Source organism: Gopherus flavomarginatus, chromosome 8, assembly GCF_025201925.1.
Source record: "Gopherus flavomarginatus isolate rGopFla2 chromosome 8, rGopFla2.mat.asm, whole genome shotgun sequence".
Taxonomy (NCBI): Eukaryota; Metazoa; Chordata; order Testudines; family Testudinidae; genus Gopherus; species Gopherus flavomarginatus.
In genome coordinates, this window is record NC_066624.1 from 99,656,736 (window position 1) to 99,670,421 (window position 13,686).

Here is a 13,686-nt window from a genome sequence, read left to right on the forward strand (position 1 = left end):
TGAGGGCCATATTAATACCTAATTTTGAGTCTAATAATGGAGTTTTGCCTTCTTAAGGACTGAAGGATCAGGTTAGTCACTGTTGTTACCAGCTTTGCCATTACTTTGGGGTATGTTCATTTATTAGTGTTACTCTTCCAGGGGTGGGGGTGAGGGGAGGTTCTGTACATGTATCAATGTACTGCTTGTGTCACTTGTGTTCTCATACGGAGCTCTACTTCTCCCTGCTGCAAGTTCCCTCCCAATGGAGCTATCTTGCAAGACCTAGGTTCCCCAGGACTGGGTTCTTCCAGCCCCAGAATCAGACGAACACACACATTAACAGAGTGCCTCTTAAGAGGACCAGGTTAATAAGCACTCCCAGACTGACCCCTTATATGTCCCTGGACTCAAGTAGGCTGGGTCGAGCAGCATCTCCAAGCTGTCACCCTCATATGCCATGAGTACCGCACCAGAATAGAGCATGCCTGAGCAGGCTGGGTCAAGCAGCACTTTGAATCTGCCACCCTCATTTGCCCCTGGACTCAGCAAACTGGGTCGAGCAGCACTTCCAAGCTGCCACCCTTGTATGTCCCAGGTTCAGCATGTCTCTATCCGCACTTTCACATTACAGTTGTTCTGGTAGTAACCTACTTGATGAGCATACCCCACAGGATTTTTGGGTGCTGCAGAGCTCTTTTAGCTTAGGTACGAGGAGCATTGCTGCAGAGTGAATGAGAAGACCAAAAAAAATCCATTATGAGGAGAGAGAGAGAGAAGCAACCAGCTTAATTATTAAAGTTATTTATTGCCAGGTAATAACCATAGGGGAGCCAAACAAACAAAACAGTGATAATATTAAATCCAACTTAAATTTGATTATAAAAGTCAGGTCTACAAAACTATAACTGATCAAACAAGTCAGAATCAGAAGGCTATACCTAGAAAGAGAACTGGGTTCTCACCACTCGGTAAAGCTTGAATCGATTGGGGTCCCAGGTGGTGGTGGTGGTAGCTGAGGGTCCAGAGTGCTAGAGTCAGGCAGAGCCCCCAGCACCATCAGTCAGGAGAAGATGAAGTCCCAATGGAACTGATGCAGATTTTGGATCCAGGCATCAGAACTCTTACTTGAGCATGAGAAACAACAATGGTTCAAGGGAGGACATTATATTTGTTTATGTGTAAACAAGGGAGTATACCAAAGTTGTTTCGTTCAGACTAGACAGTGGGAGCTGATCATTCCTGGCTTTGGGCAGCGTTCCTTGGAGGAGCTCACGATAAAGGATTTATTACTAGAATTGGTCTGATAAACTACTGAGCTGGGTGTGTGCAGGCGTGGGTTCATTAACATCTGGAGCAGAGATCCCCTATCATGCACTGCTTCCCTGCTTTTCTGGGCCCAGAGTTCCATGCAGTTCTTGCCTTGGAATCTCTGTTCTGTTCTGTATGCTAATGTAGATGCCTCCTTGTCCCATCTTTGATACAAATGAGGCTAGGGGAGTTCCCTTAATCCTGTCATCCTTATTCAGGGGTTTAGGTGTGTCTCCCACTGCCTTTTCATTGCTTTTTGTAAGTCTTTCTTTCGATCGGTTTTGGTTTAAGAAGAGGCTGGGGGGTGGGGGAAAGTCTTTTGTGAGTCAGGCTGAGTACTGCGCCCTGGTTCCCCAAGATCACAGAGCTGACAGGTACCACTGTCAAACTAGAAATAATGTCTTATTCTATCACAAAATATTTAATTCAGCTTAATCTAGGTAACAGTATTAGTCATCAATCCTATTTTTCATTCTGATCTTTCTCCTTTCTAGAAATGGAAGAGTTTATATTTGCTATCCTAGCTATTAGACATTGCTTTTCACAAGAATGGGTAAATTTCATTCATTTTATGAGAACTTGTATATCAAACTCTTCTCGTATCAGGCTCCTTAAGAATACTTCAGAAGTGGTTTTTCAGCTTGCAAATGGAATACTGTACAAATTATTCCATTACCAAACCAAAAATAGCATCCTTTTCAGGGTGTTTATTTTCCTGGTTCAAGAACATTTTAAAATATGATTGATTATTGAAGGTCCTATAAAGGTTTCTAAATTTACCTGGTGTGAAAAATTACATTTTCTGAATCTAATGTTTAAAAGAGCCAGTGGAAAAATACAAAAATGGATGCAAGTGATAGAGAGGTCTGATGCCAAAAATAGAGGCATTAGTAGTGTCCCCCAAATTTACCACTTACATTTTCCAAGTGCTTGTTTTAAAATTATGATTGGTTCATTTGAAAGTAGCCCTAAAAAACTCTCCATTGTTTCAGCATTTTTAAGTTTACCTAAGAAATCACTGTTGAAGGCTGGGTAAGAGTGACTTTATGAATGGTTTTTAACACAAATATTTCAATGTAAAGTCTTAAATAAAAATAAATTGTGTGCATATATAGATGTTTATAATGATTGTTTCACTGCTTCTTTGTTCTCCCTATCTGTCTTATGTATCTGTTGCCTGTAGTCTTATACTTAAAGTGAAAGTGGGGAGGGATAGCTCAGTGGTTTGAACATTGGTCTGCTAAACCCAGGGTTGTGAGGTCAGTTCTTGAGGGGGCCACTGAGGGATCTGGGTCAAAAAATTGGTCCTGTTAGTGAAGGTAGGGGGCTGGACTTGATGGCCAAGGTCCCTTCCAGTTCTAGGAGATAGGTATATCCCCAAATATTATTTATTTAAAGTGTTTGGACCAGCTTTGTTATATGTAGAGCTGGGCGAAATTTTTTCAGTAAATAGAAATTTTACCAAAAAATGCATTTTTCAGGACTCCAAAACTATTCACAAATTTAGTTCTAATTTAGCAAATAGTTTCAGCAGAAAAAAAAGTAGAAATGTTAAAACATTTTGTTTTTACATTTTTTAAATGAAGTTTCTAAATGAAATGTTTTTTAAAATGTCGCTATTTTAGCCCTTTAGTTTGACCTGAATAAATGTTTTTCTATTTGTTTTTTTGTCAAGGAAAAAACCCAAACTAACCAAATTGGTGTGGGCTTTTTCAGTTCGGCCACCAAACTGAAAAATGAGTGATTTGCTTACTGTAGTTATGTGCTTGGTACAGTTCCTTCTACAATGTGGTCTTAGCCTCTAGGTGCTACCTTAATACAAATAATAAATAACAGAACCACAGAGAAAAAGAGAGAGGGAGTATAAATATTCCTTGAGTCTCACTTCCTCATATGCAGTCGCCTGAAGGCTATGCAGTTTGGCCCATCGCATACAGCTATAGGAACACATGGATATACACACAGCCCCATATGCCCAGCATTACACTAACAGTAGCAGCTTGGCAAAGACTTAGAAGTGATAGCATCAGTGAGGACTTGCCTGGCAAGTTCTAGTTTGGTAGACTCAAACAAACTGCCAGTTGTTGCTTTTCCGAGGCATACGTTTGGGAAGATGTCTTTTATTTTGATTTGAGGCTGGCTGCGGTTTTCACCAGCCTTCTAATTTTCCTAGTTCATGAGTGTATATATATCTGTGTACATACAACATACATGCGCACACCTCCATCCTTTAAAAATAGGTTTAAGAAATACAAGATGACATTTAAATGAAATTGCTAATGATCTCATAATTCTTTCTTCAAAATGTGATACTGTCATGGAGAAATGGTTGAAGCTTAAATGATTTGGAGACAGGTGGTTTGTTTTGGTTGAGGTTTGGTTTATTTACTGCAAAATATAAAAGTAATGGAACCTCTATGAATTCGTTGCTTTAAACTCCCTGCAAAAAGCTGATATTTCTTGATTTAGTCACGCAGCACTGTCCATATGTCATTATTAGATGATGATTTCTCAGCTTCCTATTGAAAATTGAAAATTATTTTCACCTTGGAAAGTCATTATGTGTTAATACGATGACTTTTGAAGCTGAAATAATGAGCATACAATGTGAAGTAAGAAAAAAGTCTGCATTAATTATGCTTCTCATAATATCAATAAAGTAGTCAGTCTGTTTCAGTATCTATGCTTCTTTTTTCTTTCTTTAGCTTTTCTGACCTGCTTTGTCTTAATCATACCATAGTTTTTGTGTTTGTTAGTGACCTCCATTGCATCGTCAAATGCAGAACACTATTTGTGAATCTGTGAAAGTAGATTGTGAAAATGAAATTGAGTTTTTAAACTTTAAGGCCTGGTTCTGATCTCAAAAGTTTTAAATTAGTGTAATTCCATTCTCTTCAGTAGAGTTATTTCTGATTTACGCTCGTGTAACTGAGATCAGAACCTTAAGAAATAAAGAAACACTCCTTACTTGCACTTGTTTGGTCTGTAAGAAATCTTGAAGATCACTATAATGCTACTACTACGTAGCACACTGAAAACTTTAACTTTATCCAACTAATCCTCAAAACACTGTTGTATGGTAGGTAAGTAGTATCATACCCATTTTGCAAAGCAACTAAATGCTGAGAGGAAAAATAACTTGTCCAAGGCAAATTAGTGACAGAACCGGAAATAATATTATGAATTCCTGGCTCTTAGTTCAGTGTTCAGTCCATTCAATAAACCATGCTGTTTCTATGATATAGGACTTTAAATGTAAACATCTAGTATACAGTATGTGGCCTCTTAATTTAAACTGTAGTCCAGAAAATAGAGTGGAAAGAAATGGAAATAAAATGACATTTACACTTTTGCGCTTCCTAATACTAAGTTGTCTTAAGTTGAAATTAGGGCATTCAAAAAGCGACTTTTAAAGAAATGCATCTTAAAAAGCAGTGAATGACAAACATAATTTGGAAACCAACGTTCTTCTGGTACATCTTCCTGGCTTCTCTCTTGACCTCCTGTTAGTGGTTTACAAAAGGGAACATTTATTTCAGGAAAGAAAGACAGTGAAATAAAGAGCAAGCAGCGGTTCTTTCTAATTTAGAACAATGAAGTGAGAGGCAATAAAGATGAAAATGAATTCCGAATACTCGATCTCTAAACAGATTGCCACCTCCAGGAAATATTATACTGTATAGGAAAAGGCTCTGAGCCCTGACCTCCACAGAACACACACAAATCTGGATGAGGCCAATGAGCGTTCCAGGTATGCATCTGAGGGCAGAAAGTGACTCTCTTTTTACAGTCAAACATGTTATTTTTATCTCTGTGAGTAATTCTACTTTCAATGCCGCATGGGAGAATGGTGCATTTCAACATTTTCAGTATACTTTATAATATTCATTTAAAAGGTCTGTGCTACCCTTAAGAATGTACATAACTTCTATTGAAGTCAGTGCACTTTATCAAGAGAGGGACAGACTATTAGTTCTTTAATAGGAATAAATATTGGAAATAAATTCTTCCAGCCAAATTTAGCTGCTCAATAGGCTTTTCTTCCAAGTACAGAATTAGAATATTAGAACCAAAGTGTTTCTGGAAAAGCACAAGACTGTCTAGGAAGAACCAGTGGATAAAGCACAGCTCAGATAGCCAGGAAATACTGAGTTCTAATCCTAGCTCTGCTTTGGCTCCTTTTGTGACTTTTGGCTCACCTCGTGACCTTTGTCAAGCATTTACCCTTTTGTGTCTGAATTCCCCTCTGTAAAATGACAATGTTAATACTTGCCGAAGGGAGCATTGTGAGGATTTGTGTGAGAGTTTTTTCCAAAGCCAAAGCATTTTGGACTTGAGCAGGGCTCTTCCCGCATGGCAGCTTCCAGGTAGTAGAGGAGGCATAAGGTACCCCCTTAATCTCCTGTGCCATACTACTGTTTCCTGTGCACAGGGGCAAGTGGACTGTGCAGAGCCACTCCATCTGCCTCTCACAAAGGTGGGCAGTAACAGGAGAGAAGATGGCTGGAGTCACCAATGCTCCCTGGGACACTAGTGTGCTGGGGCACGTACACTGAGATGAGTATACTTTCACAGTTTACTTCCTCCCTGGAATAGTAGGCAGAGTAAGAGAGAGATCATGGCTTCCTAAATCATACACTCCCTCTCAGGCTTCTCAAGGGCAGCACAACAATGCTTTGCCCCTTGTATAAATCACTGTATTAATGGGAGGAGGGGAAAGGGATAGCTCAGTGGTTTGAGCATTGGCCTGCTAAACCCAGGGTTGTGAGTTCAGTCCTTGAGGGGGCCATTTAGGTGATCCCAGGCAAAAATCTGTCTGGGAATTGGTCCTGCTTTGAGCAAGGGATTGGACTAGATGGCCTCCTCAGGTCCCTTCCAACCCTCATATTCTATGAATATGTTACATGTATGGAGGTATTGCATCTGCAGGCAAGACTTTCTCTTTACTGATGTATTTGTTAATGATTTTTTCCCTACATTGATTAAATATGATTTCCCTCTTGCTTTTTGTAATGAAAGAGAGAAAATAAACCTTCTAAGGCAAAGAAATCCTTTGAGGTTTGAATACTACATTTTTTCCATGTTCTTTAATCTAAGTAAGTAGCTGTGTCAAGTGTAAAGATCCCATATAGATGGTGCTTCCCTTATAGTAGGCAGAGGCAATGTTGTGAATGACTGTGTTTTTGCTGGTAGTTACTAGCTTCTTGGTGGCTTGTAGTTCTCAGAAGAAGCAACATCTCCTGTCAAGAATCTTTTTCCATGAGAAAATTAGACTGCTGTGCATAGCATTTCCAAAGCAGGTGGCATCTGTCAAGCCATCTAAACTAGGACATTCTTTGTAAAATCATAATTATTTTGTTTGCCCAGTAGGTTTTTCTCCTTTCCACTTTGATGTTAACAGAGTTTTGAAGCATACATCTGTCTTGTCTGTGCCAGTGTTACTGCTTATATAGTATATAGTTCAAGGATTTCCAAACTCTCTCCAGACCTGAACTTTCACATACTGCAATCGAAGGAGATAATCTTATCCCCATTGCACAAATTATTAAACCAAGGCACAGAGAAGCAAATGATTGAAACGGTAATAGAAGCCAGGAGCCATCACTCTGGTGGAACAATAGGGTTCAGAAGCCTAACCTAATCACTAGAACATTCCCAGAAGAAAACCCATATGACTATATATCTGATTTGTCTTCCTCTTACTCCCAACTGTCACTTATTTTGATTCAGATGGCTCAGTAAGCCTTTGGCCATTGGTAAATGAGACCATGAGCCACGTTCTTGACTGATTCTTAAATTAATCTTTAACCATGAATATTTAAGCATAGAAAATTCAAAGGGGGCATGTAATATTGGAAGCTACACCCATAATCTGTCTACGTACTACTAACATTTTTCTTGGCACTTGGTGTGAAAAACCTTAATCTTAGTAGTTTTCATTGTATGAGAAACAGATAGATTCTGAGGTCTCTGATATGATTATACCAGTTTTCTAAACTCCCTTTGTGGGAAGAGCTATATCCATTAGAATAATACAGTGTCTTGGGACCAGGGTGTCGAGCCACTCACTACTTAGCTGGTGGTTCAAATCTGGCCACAGCCTGTATTGACAAAAAGGTGTTACCGTCTGATGTTAGCTTTGCAGTAACCTTCCCAACAATTCTCCAGGCTGTTCGTGTTTGTGACTCAAAAGAGGACCTCAGTCTCAATATTGCATGTTTCACAATCACCATGTACCAGATTCTGCCACGTTGGCCACACAGAATAGTCTCTCTCTTTGCAAGGAGCCCACTGAAGAAATGTCAGATATCAGAGGGGTAGCCATGTTAGTCTGGATCTGTAAAAAGCAGCAAAGAGTCCTGTGGCATCTTATAGACTAACAGATGTATTGGAGCATGAGCTTTTGTGGGTCAATACCCACTTTGTCAGACGCATGTAATGGAAATGCTACTATTAGCGTAGTGACTAACTACTCACCATGAGTAAGGATGACCCTAAATTGGTAACAAAAATGAATGTCTTAATAGATTGGGGTGCTCTTATTCACAGTGAGCAGTGCCTTACTGTTCATGCAGTCCCATTGACTATAGTTGGACAGCTCATTGTGTAGGTGCTGTTCTATGTGAGTAAGGGTATTGCAGTGTGGCCCTAAGGCCCTGAAATTAAGCTGGAGAGTATAGCACATCTAGCCTTTCTGTTCATTGCTCATTGTCTTCATTGCTGCTGCTATGATGTAAAGAAGATTATGACAGAGCAGGAAAGAGTGGGTAGGTTAAAGAGCACTTCGCTTTGCCAAGACAAGATATAGACTATTGGGAGTGGACATATGAGCAATTGAATTGATGCTTTACCAGACTTCACTCTGAAGGCAAAGAACAGCTTTGTCCTTTGGGGCTTTTTAGATAAAGTGCCTTCTGAAAGCACATTACTTAAACCTGCTTTATTTTTGTTGTTTATTTTAGGATCAGGATCCAGGCTGTCAATGAAATTGGAGCTGGACCATTTAGCCACTTCATTACAGCAAAAACCAGGCCCTTACCACCCTTACCTCCTCGGTTAGAGTGTGCTGCAGCAGGCCCTCAGAGCCTAAAGCTGAAATGGGGAGACAGCAGCTCCAAACTGCATGCCGTCGATGACATGGTATATATCTTGCAGCTAGAGGACAAAAACAAAAGGTAAGAGGTGCATGTTTCTGTTCTTAAATGTTCATGACAAACGAATGAATCATCATAAGATATTTATGTGAATGAATCATAGTAAGGAATTTTGCTGTTTTTCTTAGTATCTTATAGCTACAGGCATGTGAAAATTGTTGTTTTAATGTGAATTCAATAATCTAAGTTCTGTACATGTAGTTTAACCTGTATATAAATCTATGTGATCTCACCTGTTACACCGCTGTCATAAAACAATTGAACTGCAAAAGTATTTTACAGTCCATATTTAGCAAATATTCTAATTTTTTTTTCTCCCTATGAAAACTAGTCCAAGTGTTTCACAATCATCTAATTTGTTCTCTTCTCTGGGGATGTATCCTTCAATGCAGAACTCACTCACTCACTCACTCATGCCCGTCACCCCAATCAGGGTATGGGCCACCAACCACAGATCTCCAGAGTCCTCTATCCTGGGCCATTCGCTCTAGCTGGTTCCAGGTATAGCCCATTTTTTTGCTATCAGCCTGAAGGTCGCGTTGCCAGGTGTTTCTTGGACGACCTCTTTTCCGCTTGCCTTGGGGGTTCCATCGCAGTGCCTGTCTGGTGATGTTAGTTGGCTGCTTACGTAGTGTATGTCCTATCCAACCCCACCTTCTCCTTCTGATTTCTTCCTCTGCTGGGAGTTGACAGGTCCTCTCCAAGAGGTGGATGTTACTGATGGTGTCTGGCCAGCGGATCTGGGGAATCCTTCTGAGGCAGCTATTAGTGAAGGTCTGGATCTTCCTGATGGTTGTTTTGGTTGTCCTCCAGGTTTCAGCTCCATACAGTAGGACTGATTTCACATTGGAGTTGAACAGTTGAATTTTTATTGCCAAAGACAGCTCTCTGGAGCTCCAGATGTTCTTGAGCTGTAAGAAGGCTGCTCTTGCCTTACCAATCCTTACTTTGATGTCTGCTTCTGTGCCACCCTGCTGGTCGATGATGCTACCTAGGTAGGTGAAGGACTGCACTTCTTCCAGGGGGCTTCCATTCAGTGTGACTGGGTCATTGCTGATGGAGTTAATCCTAAGGATCTTGGTCTTGTCCTTGTGAATGTTGAGGCCAGCCTGTGATGACGTGGCTGCCACTACGTTGGTCTTCTCTTGCATCTGCTGTTTACTGTGCGAAAGGAGTGCAAGGTCGTCAGCAAAGTCCAGGTCATCAAGCTGAGTCCACAACGTCCACTGGATTCCGTTTCTACGCTCGTAAGTGGATGTCTTCATAATCCAATCGATAACGAGGAGAAAGAGAAGTGGTGACAACAAGCATCCTTGCCTGACTCTAGTTTGCACCTGGAAGCTGTTAGTAAGGTGCCCTCCATGGATCACTCTACAGTGTATACCATCATATGAGTTCTTGATCAGGTTGACCACCTTTGCTGGGATGCCTTAGTGCTGAAGGAGCTTCCAGAGGGTCTCTCGATCCACACTATTGAACGCTTTCTCATAATCAACAAAGTTGATGTACAACGAGGAGTTCCACTCCATAGACTGCTCGACTATGATGCGAAGCGTTGCTGTCTGGTCCGTGCATGATCTATTCTGCCGGAAACCTGCCTGTTCATCTCGTAGCTGTGGATCAACGGCATCCTTCATTCTGTCTAAGAGGACTCGGTTGAAGACCTTCCCTGGCACCGACAGGAGTGTGATTCCTCTATAATTGGCACAGTTGCTAAGATCTCCTTTCTTGGGGATTTTGATGAGATATCCCTCTTTCCAGTCTACTGGGATCACTACTTCTTCCCATATCTTCTCAAAGAGGGGGTACAGCATTTCCACTGAAGCATCCAGGTCTGCTTTCAGGGCCTCTGCTGGGATGTCATCAGGTCCAGCCGCCTTCCTATTCTTCATCATGGTGATGGCTTTTCTGATCTCACCTCTGGTTGGTTTATCGCAATTAATTGGGAGGTCCTCTTTGGCTGGGTTGATATCTGGTGGATTTGGTGGTGCTGGTCTGTTCAGGAGTTCCTCAAAGTGCTCTGCCCATCTGTTCATCTGTTGTTCTATTCCTGTTATAGACTTTCCCTGCTTGTCTTTAACGGGACATTCTGGCTTGCTGAACTTTCCAGACAGTTGCTTGGTAGTATCATACAGCTGTTTCATATTACCGCTGTATGCTGCCTGCTCCGCTTCTGCTGCCAGTTCATCCACATACTCTCTCTTGTCCTTCCTGATATTCCTCTTCACTGCTCTATGGGCTTCAGCATACTCTTTTTGAGCTTTGGCCTTTGCTGCTCTAGTCCTGCTGTTATTGACTGCTGTCTTCTTCTTCTTTCTGTCTTCTATCTTGATCAAGGTCTCTGCTGTGATCCACTCTTTCTGCTGGTGTTTCTTAATTCCAAGCACTTCCTGGCATACTGACCTAAGTGTCTCTCTCACTTTCTGCCATCTGTTTAGTACACTGTCTTCCTCTTCCTCAGGCCAATCCTGTAATACTGAAAACTTATTCTTCAGCGTCATTCTAAAATCTTCCTTGGTCTTATAGTCCTTAAGAAGGCTGACGTTGTACTTCACTCTTCTGTCTGACGCGTCTATCCAGTTCTTTTTCAGCTTCAGCTTCAATCTGGCCACCACTAAGTGATGGTCGGACACCGCGTCTGCTCCTCTTCTAACTCTAACGTCCTGTAAGGATCTTCTGAACTTCTTGCTAATGCAGACATGATCGATCTGATTTTCTGTCGTGCCTGCTGGTGATACCCAGGTACTCTTGTGGATCCGCTTGTGAGGAAAGATGCTACCTCCTATGACCAGGTTGTTAAGTGCACACAGATCCACAAATCTCTCTCCATTCTCACTCATCTCTCCCAGAGCGTGGGTCCCCATGACTTGTTCGTATCCTGTGTTGTCAGGTCCAATTTTGGCATTAAAGTCTCCCATAAGGATGATGATGTCTTTGTCTGGGAGAATCTCTAATATTTTCTGGAGTCTGTTGTAAAAATAATCTTTGTCCTCCTCTTCGCTGTCATTAGTTGGAGCGTAGCACTGAACAACATTCATCTTAATCCTCTTCATCTTAGTTCTGAAGGATGCTGTGATGATCCTGGGACCATGTCAGTGCTCTCTGTGCCTGCTTGGACAACATGAAGCCTACTCCCTGTGTGTGGGGTGCGTCGCTCTCTTCATGTCCTGAATACAGCAACAGCTCTCCTGTCAACAGTCGTCTCTGCCCCACTTGCGTCCATCTTGTCTCGCTAATGCCTAATAGGGTCAGGTTGTTGCTCCTCATCTCTGCTGCAACCTGCGCCGTCTTTCCTGACTCGTACATGGTCCTCACGTTCCATGTGCCTATGGCAATCCTCCTGGTTGCAAGAAGGGTAATCGGCTTAGTGGCTTCCTCATGGCTTTTACCACCCAGCGTCATGCATCTTCGAGTTGAAGACCGTTCTTTTTCCAGGGTAAAAGTCTCTGTTGTCTCTATTTTTGGCGTTTCTGTAGCAGGTTGATTTTTTAGGAGGTGGAGTTGCTAGCCCCACGCCCAACCCTCCTCCTTTATCCTGACTTGGGACAGGCAGATGGCCCCAAAGGACCTCTCTGATGGAGTTACAGTGCAGAAAGTAATGTGATATTGCTCCAAAAGTGGCATTTGCATTATACTGAAATGGCAAGTAAGAAACAAGTTACAAGGACTACAAGTACGTGAATTACAAAATAGAGGAGTGCCTTAATCTGTAATTGTTTCTGTGAGGCACCTAGAATATTTTTGGACACTAGAAAAATAATATAAATACTATAATATAAATGTATCAGGTTGGTAACTGCACATTGTTTGCAAAGTAAGAATGCATGGGCCTCATCCAATACTTTTTCCTTACAAAAATCTCTTTGAAGCTTTCAGTATGCAAGAAATGCAGAATCAGGCCTTGTACAATATGTGCTTCGCAAGCAACTTTTCCTAATGAATGTAATGGACAAAGTGGGTTCTGCAGTGGTGGAAAGATATGAGGAAAGACAACACACAAGTGCACTATAATAGTGGGCTGTCTTTAATGAATAAGTATAACATGCAGATTTGCCACAGTTAGCTACATCTGGCCCTCAACCAGTTTAATCAGAAAAATAATTGACATCTCAAGCAGATAATCCTTGTACAGCTTCATACAGAGGTCCTGATCCTTAGCTGGTGTAAATTGGCACACTCCATTAACTTCAATGAGCTATACTGATTTTTGCCCACTGAAGAACTTGTCCAGCAGCTCAGATTGTAAGTAATATAACCACCATGAAAGTGCCCACCCTCTGTGCCATGTTGGGGATCACCGAGACCAAAAAGGGGTTCTGTACCACCTGTCTTTCAACTTTGGGTGTCTTAATGCTACGCTGTTCTGGTCAGCGCTCTGACACCAATGGTCAGCCTACAAACATAAGGTCCCACCCTGGCTTCCACCAGCTTAGTTTCTTATTGGAGGGTGACCTCAGCAATCTATTCTGGTCCCAAATCCACCTCCCCGAGTTCTTAACTACCAGACTTTTCCCCTTTGGTTCATCGCTCCTGAAGGCGTGAAACCTGCCCTCATTACTAGTTCACTTTTAGCGCACACACTCCACACAGTTTGCACAACAGATACCTGTTTGAGCTAAAAATAAACAAAAAATGTATTAATAGAAAATTCATAGATGCAATGATACAGTAGAAAAGCAAACATAGTTTACACAGAAAATAAACATAAAGACACAATCTCAGGCTTTACACTTCTATATTAGCTAAATTCCCCTTTCTAAAACAAGTTACCAGTTGCCTCTGTAGAGTTTCCCAGCAGGCCCTCTCTCCTAGAAGGGATCCAGTGCTTCATGGACAGCCCCGCACTTAGATGCCTGGCCCTCAGTTTCTGGATAGCCTATACTTAAAAAAAACCCTTCCCTTTTTAAAGTATTTGCATTTTTTCCCCTGTTCTCAGACTATGGTAATTCATGGTTATGCAGAGCAGGGCGGGGGTTCCAGACTGGGGTTTTCTTTTCCATTTTAAGTTGTTTCAGTTTTCCCGTTAACTTTAATTGTCCACCATTGTCTCTTCCTGAATGGACAATGCTATGTGCTTGTAGCCCCTGTCATGTAAGCACCTAGTCTGGAAGATGCTCGCTCTGCCTGATTGCCTCATCACACTGCTGTGAAGTGATGCTGTCGTTGCACTAAAGATTAATTCCGGGGGGGGTGTGGGATTTTGCACCAAAAAAATTAAAAATTCTGCAAAATTCTGCTTATT

The 13,686-nt window shown here is 41.6% G+C and overlaps 2 protein-coding genes across 3 annotated transcripts in view; one reads left to right on the forward strand and one right to left on the reverse strand.

The window, feature by feature from the left end:
* NCEH1 (neutral cholesterol ester hydrolase 1) overlaps window positions 1-13,686 on the reverse strand; it is an 824,131-nt gene that overhangs the window by 587,640 nt on the left and 222,805 nt on the right. The window lies entirely within an intron of this gene.
* FNDC3B (fibronectin type III domain containing 3B) overlaps window positions 1-13,686 on the forward strand; it is a 337,214-nt gene that overhangs the window by 273,225 nt on the left and 50,303 nt on the right. The window contains exon 22 of the mRNA XM_050965815.1: window positions 8,253-8,465. Coding sequence (XP_050821772.1) covers window positions 8,253-8,465 — 213 coding nt within the window. The remainder of the gene's footprint in view (window positions 1-8,252; window positions 8,466-13,686) is intronic.